At 37.0% G+C, this 19,621-nt stretch overlaps 1 protein-coding gene across 4 annotated transcripts in view; it reads right to left on the bottom strand.

Moving 5' to 3' along the window:
- The window catches only part of VPS8 (VPS8 subunit of CORVET complex), a 236,563-nt gene that overhangs the window by 104,297 nt on the left and 112,645 nt on the right, over positions 1 to 19,621 (bottom strand). For all 4 annotated transcript variants that reach the window (XM_024244828.3, XM_054553099.2, XM_054553100.2 and 1 more), the window contains 6 exons: positions 18,701 to 18,757; positions 16,801 to 16,883; positions 15,664 to 15,748; positions 14,759 to 14,857; positions 8,891 to 8,980; positions 4,982 to 5,028 (listed from right to left, as the gene is read on the bottom strand). In XM_024244828.3, coding sequence (XP_024100596.3) covers positions 4,982 to 5,028; positions 8,891 to 8,980; positions 14,759 to 14,857; positions 15,664 to 15,748; positions 16,801 to 16,883; positions 18,701 to 18,757 — 461 coding nt within the window. The remainder of the gene's footprint in view (positions 1 to 4,981; positions 5,029 to 8,890; positions 8,981 to 14,758; positions 14,858 to 15,663; positions 15,749 to 16,800; positions 16,884 to 18,700; positions 18,758 to 19,621) is intronic.

Here is a 19,621-nt window from a genome sequence, read left to right as displayed (position 1 = left end):
ATAAATAACAATTTCATTATAGGTAAGTACTGATTAAAGGAATAAAGAAATATATATGTAATAAACATATTATATAGAGAGAGAGAAAGAGAGAGAGAGGAGCTGACTGGTGATTAGGAGGTGATGATGTGTTACAATTTAAAAGGTTGAATTTGAGTTGCTAGCAAAATACTAACCAAAGATATACGATCTAGGGGTAAGCCAGGCCAAATTAACAATCACCTTGGCCACTGTAGGCACTCATTGAAGTAGGTATTTTTTTTAATATGTCAAAGTTCATGAACATATATAATCTTCTAATTTTGTATTTTAACTTTGAAATATACTATTTCAATACTGAGTGTCAATATCTTAAAATGTCCCTTCAAAAATATCCATAGAAACACTGACAGATTCAACTAAAATCCAATGCATAACCATTTCCATAATCTATATTTTGCTCCTTGACAAAGTTACTCATTTTCTTAACAATGTTCAATTTTTACTTTACTTTGATTAAAGACTTTCAGATACAATGTGACGTATGTGTTTTTTTCCTACAGGAAAATCATACTATATGTTTCAGAGGCCTTCAGAATATTGTTAACAAAGGCTAAATCAGCATTACCAGGAAAATCATACTGAGGAAAATATTCAGAATATAAATATACTTGCACATTCTCTTTACTCCTTATGCAGCTCATGGCCTCACAAAAAACACGTGTCCTTTTGTATTATCCTTTAAGCATCCCCACTGCATAAGGAACCTGCCGCTGGGTGTAAGCACATCAGGAGAACTCCTGTGAGAATTCATGGCCAGCAGCAATGCACCCCGGGGGGGTGGGGGTAGAGTGCGGCTTTAAGTAGCAGCTGTCCCAAAGGAAATAATTGGAAGAGGATGCAAAATCCTCTCTCCCAAGCTGTTGGCCTTAATTCAGGCAAGTAATTTGCTTCTGGAGGATTAATCCCCCCTTCCCCTAAAACTATCTAATCTTTCTATGTACAGATGCCACCAATATCTTCGCAGGTCAATTAATTTGACTGAGGAAACTATTTACATAACAAAGATGACATAAAGACACTGGGTAAAGACATAGAGAAATATACACACGAATTCAACTGGATGACCTATCCTTTTAAAAATGCTGTTGACAAAATAAAAACTACCCCCTCAAAAACAACTTGATACTTGTAAATGTTTGTGTGTGTGTGCAACCTCTGCCTCCCAGGTTCAAGCGATTCTCCTGCCTCAGCCTCCTGAGTAGTTGAGATTACAGGTGTGCGCCATCACACTCGGCTAATTTTTGTATTTTTAGTAGAGACGGGGTTTCACCATGTTGGCCAGGTTGGTCTCGAACTCCTGACCTCAAGTGGTCCGCCCGCCTTGGCCTCCCAAAGTGCTGGGATTACAGGCATGAGCCACCGCGCCTGGCCATACGTGTAAATGTTAAATTAAATATGCATAAACTATACATACAAAAATGAGAATCCTATTAACTCAGGTGTTGGGGGCAAGAGCAAAAAAAGCAACACTCTGAGATGATACATACACACCAGCAGTCCTCATCTCAAAATAACTGTTTTCTTTCATAACGCTGCTTTAGGAGTTTCATGGGGGAAAAAACCTGGAGGTTAAAAATATCTATTGCTTAAAAAGAACAAAAAGAGAGGAAACAAAGGCAAAAATATTTCACAGTTGGCTGTCAAGTAAACTGCTAGTGGGCCAGTCTACCTATTCTTGATGTTGTTTTGACCCTATATCCGTATTCTGTACTCCCTCATTTTTCCCAGTACCTGAAAAGACTCTAATCCTTTACTTTAGGTTAGTTAACAAGTATAGTCACTAAAAAACAGCTAAAATGTAATGAGAAGTTAGTCAATCAGAGACTAATATAAACCAATCCATGTGCTCTGCTTTCTTCTTACCCTTGAGGTCAACTGTATTAGGAAAAGGTGTTGAGTTTTTTCCCCATCTTTTATATGCTTCATTGTTTTCATATGTTATTTATATATTCCTCATTGTAAAAGGGGCCATACAATACAGAAATTGACAAAGCAACTAGAAAACAGTTTTGACGGGGAAATGGAGGAAGATAATTTGGATCTTTTGCATCTATAAAGAACACTCTATATCTGAGTGTGCCTATAATGCAAACAGCTTGAAGAAGTGTGTGTACCCTGCATCCCTGGAAAGAAGGGAACGGAATGGGGTGGAGGTAGGGTTCAAAGGATACCAAAAACAACCTTACACAAATCAAAACTTTGTCTAACAACCACTCTCAAAGCAAGAAAGGAAGAACTTCCTTTTTTCTTTACTCTCTCGGCACTCAACCTTCTTAACCTACCTTCTCTCCCTCAATCCAGAACTCAATATGTTACTAGTATTATATATTTATTTACACTGTGGGTTAAAGAGGCTTTTATGGATTAGCTTGAGATACTGTCATTTAAAATGTTCTTTATATAAAAATGATTGAAATGCCAAACATTAAATTCAAAAATAAGTTTAGAGCATAATCTAAATCAATGCCTGCCTCCTATGGAAGACATAAAGTAAGAGGATAAAATATGATGAATCCAAGAATCGGGACTCTCAAAGCAGAACACTCGGTCTTTGATATTTTGGAGGCAGATCAATACAAAAGTGAGCTCTTTTTAAAGGCAGAGCTAAGGTAAGCTGGTTACTTCAAGGCTCTTTATTTCTGGTAGACAAAAGTAAAGCTAGAAATTTGGCTATCAGAGTGAGGTCATTCCTGGTCATGTCACTTTTTGGGGAAGGGGAAAGGAAGGCCTGTGAGCGTGCTGCCTCTTTTCAAGGTTGGTAAGAAAGGACCTTGCGCCTGAATTGATATGACAGGAAAGGAATCATGTGTGAGAGGTAATTATCCTGGTTAGGGTTAGCTTAGGGAAATAAAATATGCCTGTTTCTCAAGTAAAATGATTTGTGGTTTACTGGTGAACAAAACAACTTTCACAGCACTCGTAAAGGGTCTTACCTAACTAACATCTTTCAAATCTAGATAAAGGTAACAATGGAGCAAGACTGTCCATTAAAGACCTTTGATACTTGTGATATGCCTTTTTTTTGGTAATATTTATTTTAAATAGTGACTGCAATACCAAATCAGGTATATTATTTGTATTTGCTTTTTATTAAAAAATGATTGAAATGCCAAACATCAAATTCAAAAAGTTTAGAGCATAATCTACATAAATGCCTACCTCCTATATAAGACATAAAGTAAGAGGATAAAATATGATGAATCCAAGAACTGAGATTCTCAAAGCAGAACACTAGGTCTTTGACACAGATATTCACATTACCTAATACTGTTTTTTTTTTTAATAAAAAAATATATATTTGGTCACCATCACTTTCCACACTTCATTTGAGAAAATGCCAAGTTGAAAGCTGACCTTCCCCTGTCGTTCCTGCTTGAGTCTCTCCAGGTAGGATGGCAGAGGAAAAGGACTTGATTAAAATAAATTATCCTAAGGGCAGAGCAGTGAATGGATCTAACACTGGGAAAAGTATGGGAGAGGAAAAGAGGGAACTGTGCCACAGAAAAAGAGGTGGGCAGGCTCTGGAGAAAGGGCTGAGAAGTGGGGCTAGCATTTCCTTCCTCATCCCCTGAGCTCCGTCCTCTGCCCTACTTTCATGTCTGCCCCTCCCAGCTCTCCCCACCTCTACCCACCTTCCTTCCTTCCCTCCCACTCCCAACTCCAATTCTAAAATCTTTCCATCAGTCAGTTCTGGGAGTAGAAAAGGGCCCGAACTGACTCTGAGGGAAATACACATGATTAATAGGAATTAAAAAAAAAAAAAAAAGATGTCTACCCTCAGTAATAATCTGAGGACAGAGAATTAAAACACAGATACTTTGAAAAGGTCTTGAACACAAGTGGAGGGGGCTTTGTAATCAGTCTGCTTTTAGTAAACATCTACACATACATATTCGTTTAACTAAATTTAAATGTACCACAGCCTATTCAAGATTTAAATGGTTGAGCTTTCAAAAAAATTTTACAACCAACAAAATTACTGGTATTTTGGTATTTTAAAATCTCACAGAACACGGAAATAACCAAAGCTGATATTACAATTGCTAATGTAAGTAAATAGTTGTTTTCAATGGCCAGCATATATTATAATGAAACCTAAAGTTTGTATGTCTGATATGAAAGCTATGTCATCTGGAAAATTACACGTAAACCATGCTTAACTCTAGGTGTGCATCAAAATATTCCAACTCCCAGTGATTCTGTGGGTTGGGACAAGCCATCTGAATTTTTAAAAGCTTGTAGGTGATTCTGATGCACACTACTAGTCAAGAGTAACTATCTTAGAGGATATTAAATATTACTGCCCTCAACTCCCAATGTACTCTATGTAGTTACAGCAAAACTTTAAAACCTCATATGCAGAACTGCTTTGCCTACAAATCCATTATTAATTTCATCATCTCCTTGAGTTTGCTTTTATTTGATATAAACATCAGAGTAGCAGTTGAAAAAACACATTTAAACTTTCCTTCCCACACCATCAGGAAGTTGTTTAAAACTAAACATACTAAGTCAGAGTATAAAAGGTAATACATTTAGAGGTAGGCTGGGAACCAAGTGTTAACTTTGGAAAGCAGAGCCACCAACAATCTCCCACATGAAGTCAGGAGTAGGCAAGAGTGAAACAAGGGCAGGAGGGGAAGCTAACTCTTCTGAAACATGTCCTTGTGGCATGGCTTCATTATTTTATTTACACCCATGAGAACTCACCATATATGCTCATGTTCAAATGGAAAGAAAAGTATTATCTAGATATAATCTATCATTCAGATCTTCTATTTTCACATTATCTGTGTAACAGTTGCTCCTACTAATATAAAAAATTAAGAGCTAATTGTATTATTTAGATACCATGGGCTGGTAACTTTATTTATTTCCTTTTATTTTTCATATATATATAGATATATATATAATGAAAGACTAAAGTTTAGCAACATACCTTGGGTCAAGAAGACTCCTCAAAAATTTGAAAAGCAAAACCTGGTTCTGAATAGAAAAACAATAAAAATTACAATTAAATATTAAAACAAATTTTTCAAATATTCCATGGTAAAGAACTACTTTAACCTATCCCTTTATGCACAGATATCTGAGTATTTCCACAAAGCCCTCTGTACAGATCTAACAAATTCTAAAGAATCATTTGGAGGTTCTTTATGTCTTCTCAATAATTCTAATCACTGTCGCACATTCACTTCTCAGTGTAAACGGAACACAAACACCCTATTATTGCCCAAAAAAGTCCTCTACTGAGACAAATCCCCAAGCTGTTTCCAGCACAAGGACCCTCAGAGTGGCAGGTGCTTGGAACTGCTCTGTGGATGCTGAGCTCTGGCTGCACTGATCGGTTTCACCCTGCCTTAACCTGGTCCTCCTGTGGCAATGGGTTGCTGTGAGATAGTTCATCCAGGGAGGGTGGGAGTTTGAGGTCCAAGTTAACAACCACCACCAAAAAAGCTCATGAATATAAACAACTACAGAAGAGATGCCAATCAAACTGCAACATGTTAGCAATCAATACACCATCAAATCTGGGTTCTGTTTTTGCCATTTACTCACTTACATGACTTTCTGTAAGTTACTTATCCTCTGAGCAATTCAATTTCCTTATGTGGAAAAAAAAGAGGACAGCAATATCTTCTCTGCCTTCCACATTGAGTAGTAGTGAGGGTTAAATGAGATAAACCTTCAAATACTACAAAAATATGAATATTTCTAAATTCTTGGGAAGCCTATGCAAAAATTGTTATTGTTTAGTTTTTCTTTGTTTTTCATTTTTTGACACCCTCACACTTTATCTGTAAAAAATGGGGGACTCTTAAAGATGAAAAAGATTAATATAAAATATGATTTAAAAATATATTTATTTTTATCAGTCTGATTTTCTATTTTTTCACTATCACTTTGTGTTATTTTACATGACTTTCTTTTTGGTTATATAACATAACATTCTGGCAATTTTTCATTTAAAAATTCTGAAAACAATTGGTCAGAGGCATATTTCTTGCCATCAAAAGTATACGTACTTTGTAAGATCTATGTGGGATTCTTGCACAATTTATAAAGCTATGCAATAAAGTAAATACTTCATTTCTTTAAAATAAGTGTCTAAGACTCCACAAACAGACCTTTTTTTTTTTTTTTTTTTTTTTTTTTTTTTTTTGAGACAGGGTCTCATTCTGTCACCCAGGCTGGAGTGCAGTGGCATGATCACAGCTCACTGCGGCCTCAACCTCCTGGGTTCAGGTGATCATCCCACCTCAGCCTCCCATACAGCTGGGACGAAAGGCACCCAACACCACATCCAGCTAATTTTCTGGATTTTTTTTGTAGAGATGGGGTTTCACCATGTTGCCCAGGCTGGTCTTGAGCTCCTGAGCTCAAGCGATCTGCCCGCCTGGGCCTTGCAAAATGCTAGGATTACAGGTGTAAGCCACTGTACCCGGCCCATACTTTACTTTTATATATTTGTCTGATGAATGACATTATATTCACCTACTGGGCCTGTCTCTTAATATCATTAGAGACTACAAAAAAAAAAAAAAAAAAGAAAAAAAGAAAATCCTACAAGTGATCATTTTAAATCTTAAAGGACAATGACAACACAGCCACCACCACAGGCAAAATTTACCAGAAGTGCTGACTTTTAAAGGGGAGAGAAGCTCTGGAGGTTGAGAGTAGTTTTGGTAGAAACCTCCTCCCACCCTCCCTCACTAGACCGGATTTCATGTCCTTCCATGTACTACTTTAGTATCCTGGGCTCCATTAGCATTCCAATCAAGCTAGTCTGTAATTGTCTTTTGGCTTATTTGTCTTATTCCTAGAGAGCAGGATCACACATGTTTTTGTATCCTCAGCACTTAATGTTTTTGGCCCAGAGCAGGTACAGGAGTATTTACTGAATTAATGGGTGAGTCTTTTTCTTGAGTTAATGGACCTCATCATTATCATGCTGGACAACCAAGCCTGATATCTGGGAGTTGTTTTTAACTCCTCCCATAACATTCAACTGATTTCCAGATCCTATACATTTTACTTCACAAAAATGTCCTAAATCTGTCCTCTCCAACTGCCACTGACTTAGTGCTAGTCCTCTCCATCTTTTGCCTAGACCTTCTCTCTCCTCCATTTGCTCTCCTTTCCAGTCCATTCTCCCCACTGCCATCCAAAGTTCACCTTCTGTAAAATGGATCTAATGATACTGCTCTTTAGCTTTAAAAAACTTCTCAGTACACAGAAGACAGTTTACATTTCATAGCATCACATATGAAACCGTTCCGTATTTGTCTCCAAGCTGTATTTTGCAACCCCTCTAGTTTAGCTCCTCCCCTCCAGCCTATCACTAGTAGCTTAACCTAATGCCACTTCCACCATCACCCCCCGCCGATGTCATGCTTCACACAGACCTGACTGTTCTCTGAACATGCATGCTGCTTTATGCCTTCAAGGCTTTTATACCCAGAACCTTTTTATTAAGAAAGCCCTGCCCAAGTCTCTGCTTGGAAATCTGACATTAGGCATTCAAGACCAGATTAGGGATCTCTGGGCATTCTTGTCTTTCTCGCAATCCATCACCCTCTTCTCCTCTTGTTCCTACAGTACTTTCCACATATCTCTAGTGTAGCTCTTTCAACACTGGACTATAATTATGCAAGTGCTTCTCTGTTCTAGAGGAAAAATTTAAGAAAAGGTTGTATTCTTATTTCTGTCCCTAGGGCCTAGCACGCTGGTAGAGAGTGGGGCTGCGCTGTGTTCGAATGAATGAATTCCATATTTCTGTCTCTCATGCCAGCTACCTCCTACTCACTGCTCTGATTTCCTTCTTGCACAGCTATTCCCAACCACTATTAATGTCACTTGAGGACTCTGGGTGGTGCTTCATGTCCCTGTCATTGTCCTATTCCCTGCCTCTATCACTTGTGGCTACAATGACAGGGAGCAAACTCAACATCAGCACTGCCATGGTAAGTGGTAAGTGGAATACCTTAAACAGTCCATTCAATAGTACTTCTAACTGAGCTTCTCAATATTTACCATGCATATAGCTGTATTCCAGTTAAGATTTTCCAAGAAAAATTCTAAACAGTGCACTTTCAGGATGACAAAGTTTTGAATAAATATGAATCTCAAAGAAAACAGGGTTGTGGGCCAGGCGCGGTAGCTCACGCCTGTAATCCCAACACTTTAGGAGGCCGAGGCAGGCGGATCACGAGGTCAGGAGATCAAGACCATCCTGGCTAACATGGTGAAACCCTGTGTCTACTAAAAACACAAAAAAATTAGCCAGGCGTGGTGGCAGGCACCTGTAGTCCCAGCTACTCAGGAGGCTGAGGCAGGAGAATGGCTTGAACCCGGGAGGCGGAGCTTGCAGTGAGTGGAGATCACACCACTGCACTCCAGCCTGGGTGACAGAGCGAGACTCCATCTCAAAAAAAAAAAAAAAAAGAAAACAGGGTTGTGGATCCTACAGCAAAAGAAAATGGGAGAAGGGAGGATCTGTGAATTAGGATTTCTAGAATAAGTACATTATAGTTCCAGAAATGCTTCTTTGAAGCTCATATTTGTATGCACAAAGATGAACTCCCTCATTTCCAAACTAAGAGATCATCATATAACTGCTCCCAACCACACACACACACACACACACACAGTATTAGGTTGGTGCCATTAAAAAAAAAAAAAAAAAAAAAAAAAAGGCAAAAACCACAATCACTTTTGCACCAACCTAATAGAAACTGCTAATAAATGTCAACTGAAGAAATCACTACAATCAAAACTTCTTAGGTGAAGATTTAATAATTGTCTCTCCACTAGATATTTTTCCCCAATATATATTTGCAATATGTACCTGAAGTTTTTTAATAACCGTTTCAATATGTCCAGAAAAGTGGGTGGCAACCAGCTCCGCAGCTTTACAAGGCTTCAGGGACACAAGTTCCTGGAGTTAAAGGAAAAGACAAAGCCATCTTTAATGGCTCATTTAAACAGCATATCCACAGATGTGAGGCATGATTACCTACCTCAATACAGTCGCAAGCTTCCATACTGCATTTCAGCAGACCTTGATATAGGGCCTCAATTTAAAGCGCACTTTGCAAATGAGCAAAATTAGAAATGTGCCATGTAAAAAAAAAAATCAAAATTTAATTTAAAGAAAGGTAATTCAGAATTCTTAGAAAATGAAAGCACTATAGAATTCTGGATTTCAGCCATGATACCTGCAGGAGAAACAGAAGGAACAAAAGCTTCCCAAATTTCCTGTCAATGCATTTCACCCTGGAGCTTAAAGTAATAACTTGAAGAAATGAGAAAGAATAGTTGTAATTTATCTGGCTGAGAATTTTAAAACTTTACTTCTGGTGCCTAGTGGATTTAGAAACTGCAAGCATTTTAAGAAATAAACTTCAGGTCTTAAATTTTATATGAGAGTAAAATGTTGACCACTTTTAATTAAACATTGTTAATAAACTCTATTTGTCAAATATAAGACTTTTAATTTGACCTCCCCTTGGACTTTCCTGGACACTACTGGCTATCCTTTTTAAAACTGTCTTCTTACTTGGTTTCTGTCACCTAATATTCTACCTTTCCAATTGTACCTTCTCTGTGGGGACACTATGATCAAACACAACCACGATACACGGCTAAAACACAAAGACCAAATGTAGACCAAAATAGTGTATTATTAAATAAAACTCAGACAAGCCACTATGACTGCAACATTCACAATGTATCTCTTAATTATTGTATTAGGTAGTACTTGTAGATTCGTAATAATTAGCTGCCACAAATAACTATAGTTTACATAACTTTAATGCAATACTCCTGATGAGAGAGAAGGTATAACTAAATATTACAAAGGAGACACTATTACTGATCTGTAGCCATTCAAAAATAAGCTACGATGAATGAATTTACGCCAAGAATTTGGAAATTCAGACAAAATAAATTCCTAAAAAGTATAATTTAATAAACTGACTTGAGAAGAAATAGCCTGAATTGTTTTTTTTTTTTTTTTTGGTAGAGAGGGGGTCTTGCTATGTTGCCCAGGCTGGTCTGGAAGTCCTGGGATCAAGAGATCATCCTGCCTTGGCCTCCCAAAGTGCTGGAATTATAGGCATGAGCCACCATGTCTGGCCTTGATTTGATTTTTAACCATTAAAATAACTGAATGATAGTTTAAAAACTTTCCATATGAAAAACTGTAGGCTCAAATAGCCTCACTGGTAAGTTCTAGCAACCATTTAAGGAAGAAATAATTCCAACCTTAACTAAACCTCTTACAACAGAGAATAGAAAAAAGAAAAATTCTTCAGCTCATTGTATGAGGCTAGTAACATTTTGACACCTAAACCCAATAGGACAAAATTACAGATCAATCTGAACCACAAATATTGATATAAACATCCTAAATAAAAATGAAATTCAGCAATGTATAAAAAGAATAATATATCAGGATCAAGTTGCACTTATCCGCATAAATCAAGGTTGGTTTAATACCAATAAAATTTAACACAAAAACAGAATAACGAAGAAAAAACATGATAAAATTTAAAATCCATTCATGAGGAAACTCTTGGTATACTAGAAATAGGAGAAAACTTCCATAAAAATCCTTATAGTAAACATACTTATGTTGGAAATGAAATTTTTAAAAATGCCATTAACAACAGCCTTAAAAATATGAAGTTGTGACAGTAAGTATAACAAAGGATGGGCTGGGCGTGGTGGCTCATGCTTGTAATCCTAGCACTTTGGGAGGCCAAGGCAGATGAATCATTTGAGGTCAGGAGTTTGAGACTAGCCTGGCCAACATGGTGAAACCCTGTCTCTACTAAAAATATAAAACTAAGCTGTGCGTGGTGGCCACATCTGTAATCCCAGCTACTTAGGGAGGATGAGGAAGGAGAATCATTTGAACCCAGGAGGCGGAGGTTGCAGTGAACCTAGATGGTGCCACTATACTCCAGCCTGGGTGACACAGTGAGTGAGACTCTGTCTCAAAAAAAAACAAAACAAAACAAAACAAAAACAAAGGATGGAAAGTCTCCACAGAGAGCATTATAAAACTTTATAGGAAGATATTAAATAAAGGATTATACCATACAGTCATAGATACAAAGACTCAATATTGTAAAGATTGCAAATTATCTTCAAAATTATTGATAGATTCAGTGCAATGCCTGTCATAATCACGAAGTTAAAAAAAATTTTGGTGGAACTTGATAAGCTGATTCTAAAATGTATTTGGAAGTATCAAAAGTCAATAATAGCCAAGATTCTGTTAAAGATATCAAGACTCATTATACAGCAACAATATTAAAAATAGTGTGATACTGATGCAGAGATGGACAAACAGACCAATGGAACGGAAGGCCCAGAGAAACAGACTACGCATACAGATCCTTGTACTCATCACAAAGGTAGCATTGCTGAGCAACAGGAAAAGGCAACCTTTAAAAATAACTGCTGCTGGGAAAATTGGGCATCTATATTCTAAAAAATTAACTCGACTTCCATCTCATACTATGTACAAAAATTACTTTCAGGTGGAACTCAGAGCCAAAGATTAAAAAGAAATAAGAAAGAAAGCAGGACATAAAGGGGGGCGGGAATCATTATTTTGACCACTTAAAACACACACACACACAAAGATCGAAAGGAAAAGCCACAGAATGGGAGAAGGTATTTGCAATATATATTGCTAATAAAAGACTAACATCCACAACACATAAAGAAATCTTCCAAAACAGTAAGCAGGAGACATTCAAACAGAGAAGTGGGCAAAAAACTTCAGCAGGCACTTCACAAAAGAGAAAATTTAAATGCCCAATAAACATATGAAAAGGCTGTCAGTCTTATTAGTAATTAAGGAAAGGTAAATGTAAAACATAATTAGGTATCATTACACATCCACTAGATCGGGAAAGATTTAAAGTCTGCCAAGGATAGAGAGTCCATAGGAACTCTCATACAGTGCTGGCATCCAGTGAAATTTAAAATATTAATCTCAACTAACTAGGAATTATATACTCTAGAGCAGAGATTATGAGTTAGCATACATCAGAATAATGTAGGGGATTGCTGGACCTCACCCCCAGAGTTTCTGATTTAGGAGGTCTGAAGTGGAGGTCCAAACTTTGCATTTCTATCAAATTCTCAGCTGATGCTGTGATGTTGGTTTGGGGACGAAACTAAGAATCACTGCGTTAGAGAAATGTATGTGGCTATGCTCAAGATGCACATATAAGAATGATTGTGAACAGACTATTCTTAATAGTTAAAACTAGAAACAACTGAAATGCCTAGCAGCAGTAGAATGGATAAACTGTGATATACTTATAAAATGGAATACTATACAATAAAAATCAACTGCAGCTATGTAAAACAAAAGGTACAATCTTCTCAAACAAAATACTGGGCAAAAATAAGAAAATAAAGTATGATTTCATTTTCACAAAGTTCAAGAATAGGCAAAACAAAAACATATATTTAGGGATGCATGCATATGCAGTAACAGTATACAAAAAGGTAAGAAACTTGTCATAAAACCCAGGATAATGGCTATATGTATGGGGGAAGCAGGGAAGAAAAAAACTGTGATCAGAAAAGAATATATGGGAAAAGTCTGAGGTATGGAAATATAATATTTCTTGTTGAGGAGCTAGGATGTTTGCTTTTTAATTTTTAATTAAGCTGTACATTTGTTTTATGTACTTTTTTGAATGCTTTATAAATTTCAAAATATAAAATGTCAACACAATCTCAGGAAACCTTCCATATTCAAAAAACCATCTGAACCAGGGACTGGTCATCTAAGAAAGACTTTTAGGGATCTGTAGATCCCTGAAACTTTAAACAGAATCATGTATCTATGTACATGTGCAATATTACGAGGCATAAATCTTTCATTAGAGTCTCAAAAAAAGTGTTAAGAACCACTAAGCTATAAACTAAGTGTATCTTGTCAGAAAACTTCATTATGATGACTTTTGTCCTATGTATTTAATGTTGATTATATTTACATTACTGAAGACACAGAAGTCCTTCAACAAAAGTTTATACACCTGTCATTGTGGCCTTAAGAGATATTAAAAAGTTCAAGGTGAAAAAATATGCAGATGTGGGAAAAACTAGTCAGCAAAAATAATTATTGTGTAGCAAAAATACTTCTTGCTTCCCAGCTTGAGTTTTTTGCTGAGTAATCTGTTTGCTCATTGATTAATTTATCACATTTCACATAATGCAGAGATGTGGCTTCATTTTTGATGTCTGGAATCCATGTGCTCAAATCGCTGTATAATGCAGATGAGGTGAAATGAGAACTGAACCATAATATAACCATGGAGACTTGAAGAGGAGGATGAAAAAGAATACTAAATGATTAAAGGGAAAAAATATAAAACACAAAATCAGAGAATGACTTGTTGGGTTATTTGGCCAAGATATATTCATCTTGTTGTTAGCAGGAATATAACACCACTAAATAATATATTCCCTGTTCTCAATCCTATACACAGCAGTGTGGAAATCACTTCAGACCACACATCTCAGGACCGGCTATACTACCTTTCGTGCCAGATATTTCACAAGAAGATGCTGTTCACACCTCTGATCTTTCTAAACTTTACAACCTTCAGGAACTAAAACAAAGTATCCACATCATATCCTTTCTTATAGTTTTTCATATCTGTAAAAAATGTTCAAACACGTTGAATAATCATATCTTTACTACATCTCTAAATCCACCACCTGACTCTTGCTATAAGAAGAACGAGAGCAACTCTGTAGATATAAATGTTATTTCCAAAAGTAGGATTACCTCAGTTTAAATGTTATTTCCAAAACTAGGATTACCTCAGTTTAAATGTTATTTCCAAAACTAGGATTACCTCAGCTTAAATGTTATTTCCAAAACTAGGATTACCTCAGTTTAAATGTTATTTCCAAAAGAGGATTACCTCTTTTCTTACTACTTTTTTTTCAATCATCAGAAATAAACAGAATAGATAAAATAACATAAAACATAAAAATAAGAGATTTCAACAAAACTGCTAGTTCTGTTGGATTCTGGGGTAAGGAGTATGTTATGAACATAAGGACACTAAAGTAAGAAGTGATTTTTGGGTCCCATTTCAGAACACATTGTGATCACAGCCCTCATCACGCAAGTAGTCTATTTGTATATCTAGAAGCGTTGTTTCTTAATAAGAACTTTTTGTTTCAATAGAAGTGAATACTTGCATCCTCTGTAAAATAGCAGGCATCAACAAAATCAGTGAATTAGTTGACCACAGCCAGGTCAGAATCATCATCCTGTTATATAAGGAAGAGAAATACATCAGAGAGAAAACTCATTGCAGTAATTTTTCTAAAAGTCCATTAGATGATTGGAGGGAATGGTACCCATCACGTATTAGGAAAAAAGGACAAGCAGTACTCTCAGAATCATTCTACGAACTTTGTAAAAATGCATTAATAATAGTTTGTCACTGCTGATTGAACATGGGCTAGTTTCAGAAGTCATGATGTAATAGATTGTGTGTAACACAGACTTTATGGATACAAATATGAGGTAGAATAATTACACAGAAAAGATTTCAACCCTAAATTAAATCAACTTAATATGATACATGCCATTGCTTAGTTGGCATAAAGTTAACTTGGGTTAGATGACCATTCAGATGGTGAAGTATGAAGTTTTGCGCATCAGTACCTCAATATGATCCATTGCTTTCTGCCATACAGACTGCTTCTCCTCTGCACTGTGTCCGGGAATGGATAAGATATCGTGAATGTAATTAAAGACTTCTTCCTGAAGAGCACAAGACAATATAATTTATTCATTCACTCACTCAAGATTTAGTCCCTACCAACTGAACCAGTCTTGGTAAACATCTATTATCTGAAGATGAAAAATCATCTGGAGATAGTTAACTGATGGAAAACTCTGTCCCTAAAAAGAAAGAGTAATTGTTTAAAATTTAGGGTAGACTCTTAGAAGCAAAAAAATCAGTTCTAATTAATTTTGGTTTCAATTTATTAATCTTCAGTGACCTAATGAAGGAATATCACACTTTGGCTTTTGGGGATCCCATTGTCAACATTCCCAATTTCAGCACAAACCACTCCTGCCCTTGTCTATTATGCTCCACCTATACTGATTTTCACTTCATCTATATGATCTCTACTCAGCTCCTTGAACACGTCAATTTTCCCCACCTCAGGTCTCTTGCATATACAGTTACCCATCCTGGAACACTCTTCTTGACTCTTTCCTTCACTGGCTTCTCAAATTCCAAAACTCAGTTTATATGTCACTTTCTCTGAAATTCCTTCTCTGGCTAGTCTGTATAAGTCAGTTCCCCATTATCCTCTAAAGTTGCACTCGGTTTCTCTTCCCTAGCATTTATCACAATTTGTAATCATATTTGACTTTGTTTACTGTCAGTTTCCACCACTAAATTATATATTCCAAAACTGCAAGAACTGTATCTGTTTTAATTATCAATGTATATTTGGCTCATACACATGCGCAAATATTTCTACTCAACAGTTATTTGTACTCAATAAGAGGGAAAGTTGAGTAAGAAAAAAGACTAAAGCAGTATCTTGACTCACCTCTCTCAGAGGGTCACGTAAGTAGCAATCAATAATTTTGTCATATTGGTGTTCTCTTTCATACATAAATTCACAAATTTGATAGCTAGAATGTAAAGGGGAAAACTTCAGTGTACCAAACAGGGAGGTTTTTGAGACATTTGCTCTGGCACACAGGTTAGTATTAGGAAAAGTGGGCCGGGTGTCCTGGCTCATGCTTATAATCCAGGCACTTTGGGAGGCTGACGCAAGAGGATTGCTTGAGACCAGGAGTTTGAGATCAGCCTAGGCAACATAGCAAGACCCCGTCTCTACAAAAAAACTAAAAGTTAGCCAGGCATGGTGGCATGTGCCTGTCATCTGAGCTACTACGGAAGCTGAGGCAGGAGGATTGCTTGAGACCAGGAGGTTAAGGCTGCAGTGAGCTATGATCGCACCACTGCACTCCAGCCTGGTCAACAGAGGGAGACCTTGTCTCAAAAGAAAAAAAAGAAAAATTAATACAGTAGATGTAATTTCTACTGTTAAATAAAGTTACAGTGAATATCTAAGGGAGATGAGTAGTTGCCATTCCTTTAGCTATAGGATCAAGAGGCTGCTAAATATTATGTTTATAAGAAATTTCAATGCTGAATACAAAAGAAATACTAAAACAATAATGTATCACATAAGAAATAGTGAATATGTTAGATATTAATTGATAATTTACAAAAATTTTACATAAAGTTCCTCTGTTCAGAATTACATGTCATATAGATACAGCATACTAGGTAAGTAGCAATGTGATCATATCATCTTGTTTGCTATGTCAAATACTGCATTATCTCTAATATATCTAAGATAACCATCAACAATTTATGAAACATGGAAATATTAAAGAAAAAATCTAAAATAATAAAACATCATAAGACTGTTATTTCACTTTATGTTTAAACAATTATATAAGAGCTTCATATTTGCCCTATCAATTTCTGCAAATTTTACTAATTTCTAGAATTCAATTAAAAGGCAAAAATTTTCACACTTAGCTTTTTGTTATTTGTATAATCTTTCCTAATTAAAAAAGCAGCAATTTATCAATAAACTGGGCTTTAAGTTAGAGAAATGTAATTTAATATTTCTATGGCAAACTAATATAACAGCCTCAAAACAACTCACAACTCAGCTTTTTCTGCCATCCGGATGAGTCGACTCTCTTCAAATTGAACTATGCCTCCAGCCTGCAGCAACTCTAAAAGGACCTGAGCATTTACAATAAATGAGTAAAAACACTTGAGAATTTACTAGCTCTTTAAGAGTGCATTCAGCCATGCAGACCATAAAGCCTAATTTTTTTCTTTTGTATTCTTAGTTGATGATATTTTGGCTTGCTGTCACATATGGAAGGGGTTAGACTGACATTATAAACTTGATCATACTGCATTTAAGCCCTATAAAAAGATAAATGGCTCCGCTTTTCAAACATGGAAAGAACGCCACAGTGTTTACGAATAAAGTCCTATTAGACACTGAGCTGACTCTCTGCTAAGCTAAAATGTCCATATATATTCTTTCAAGAAGTGAATTTTTATCTCACTTTTATGTCTTATGGTTCTTTACAATCTGTCTATCCACAGCTGGTATCCATGTTTATATGTTAATTTTTAAAAAATTAAGTATTGGGGCTTTTCATAGCAGCACTATTCAAAATAGCCAAAGGGTGGAAACAATCCAAATGCCCCTCAGTGGATGAATGAATAAACAAAATGTAGTATATGCATACAACGGAATACTGTTCAGTAGGAGGAAAACCTGATACATGCATGCTGCAGCATGGATGAACCTTGAACACATTCTGCCAAGTGAAATAAGCTAAATACAAAAGAACAAATACTGTGACTGCACTTACGTGAGGGACCTAAGGTAGTAAAATTCATAGAGACTGGTAGTTACTAAGGGCTGCGGAGGAGAAAACAGGGAGCGGGAGTTATGATTTAATTGGTATGGTAGTTCAGTTTGGGAAGATAAAAAAAAGAGTTCTGGGAATGGATGGTGATGAGGATTGTACAACAATGTGAATACCACTGATGCATACACTTAAAAATGGTTAAAATGGTAAATAATGTGTTATGTCTATTTTACCACAATGAAAAGCAAACAAAAATATTGGGGCTCATAGAATTAATTTTTACCACACTAAGTAGCTGAAATGAGGGGGCCCATATTACTATTTGTATTCAATATAATTTAAGAGATAACCAAAATTTTACCAGCTGTTCTTTTACCTGGGATACTCTGCAGCAGTCACTGGGCCATAGCTGTGCGGATAAAGAGGTCACTGTTGCTATCCAATAGTCTCAACTTCCCAGCTGTGTATGATTACCACAGTGCCATAAAGCCATACTTCAGCACAGCTCTCACGGTACTTAATTTTACTAGTTTACTTACCTGACAAAATCTGGCTGTCAATAAAAAATGGGTTGACTCTCTTAGTGCCCACAATTATGGTGGGTATGCTTTTTAAACAATCCTACTTCTCAAGGCAACCTCAAGAAAGTGGCATGAATAGAAAAAGTAGTACTCAAACAGTTACTATCTCACAATAATTAGTGGAGGGACAGGTGGATTCTAGTCTCCAGAATGGTCAGCCCTAATGCAGTGGGGTTTTAGGGCACTCTCAAAAATTAGGTATGTCAATACTCAGGACCCTGCAGCTTTTTTGTTTCAGGACCACAGCAGCTAGCAGTAGTTACCAGATTAATGATGCCAATGGAATGCAGGGTACAAGAAGTCCTAGCTGTTGCTACATAATAAGGGAAGATGAAGTAGTTTCTTTGATGTCATGGTAGATACAAGACAGATCCAGTCTACCTAGGAATTTAGTTTGATATAAGCTTCTTACACGTGTACCTCTAACAATCATCCACTCTATTTTCTGGTTCCCACTGACTCTAACTTCGTATTAGGGTTTGGCACAAGTAATTGCCCCTCATGTGTAGTGAGGTCTAGCACAGAAGAATTCTTTCTGGCTTACTCTTCTTTCCTATTTTTTAGCAAAAAGAGTTCTAGTAGTTCATACCTGCTGTCTTTCAGAGTGTCGGGAGTCATCGTCAGGACTACAAAGGAATTCAAGGACCTGGGCGAAGAAAAAGTATTTTTTATTCGATATCAGCATCTAGACATTAATATCCTCATAATAAAAATAATAACTACCTTTTCAAATAACCAACTCATTTCACACGCAGCCATAACAAATACCACAGGTGTAGGGTACCTTCCCAACTGATTAGCCTAGTACATGTAACATCAGGTTCAGGTGTGCTAACTATTTATTTATTTATTTATTGAGACAGAGTCTCGCTCTGTCGCCCAGGCTGGAGCACAGTGGCGCGATCTCGGCTCACTGCAAGCTTTGCCTCCTGGGTTCAAGTGATTCTCCTGCCTCAGCCTCCCGAGTAGCTGGGACCACAAGCGCCTGCCACCATGCCCGGCTAATTTTTTGTATTTTTTTAGTAGAGACAGGGTTTCACCGTGTTAGCCAGGATGGTCTCGATCTCCTGATCTCATGATCCGCCCGCCTTGGCCTCCCGAAGTGCTGGGATTACAGGCATGAGCTATCGCACCTGGCCTAGCAACATAACCCTAAGAGGCTGGGCACAGTGGCTCACACCTGTAATCCCAGCACTTTGGGAGGCTGAGGAGGGCAGATCACTTGAGGTCAGGAGTTTAAGACCAGCCTGGCCAGCATGGTGAAACCCCGTCTCTACAAAAGATACAAGAAATTAGCTGGGCGTGGTATGTGCCTGTAATCCCTGCTACTTAGGAGGCTTAGGCAGGAGAATCACTTGAACCCGGGAGGCTGAGGTTGCAGTGAGCCAAGATCGTGCTGCTGCACTCCAGCCTGGGCGACAGAGCCAGACTCTGTCTCAAAAAAAAAAAAAAAAAGAGAGAAAGAGAAAAGAAACATAACTATAAGGCAGTGTTGTCAATATACCTTAAG

Source organism: Pongo abelii, chromosome 2 (genome assembly GCF_028885655.2).
Source record: "Pongo abelii isolate AG06213 chromosome 2, NHGRI_mPonAbe1-v2.0_pri, whole genome shotgun sequence".
Lineage (NCBI taxonomy): Eukaryota > Metazoa > Chordata > Mammalia > Primates > Hominidae > Pongo > Pongo abelii.
This window is presented reverse-complemented; position numbering and strand designations above follow the sequence as displayed.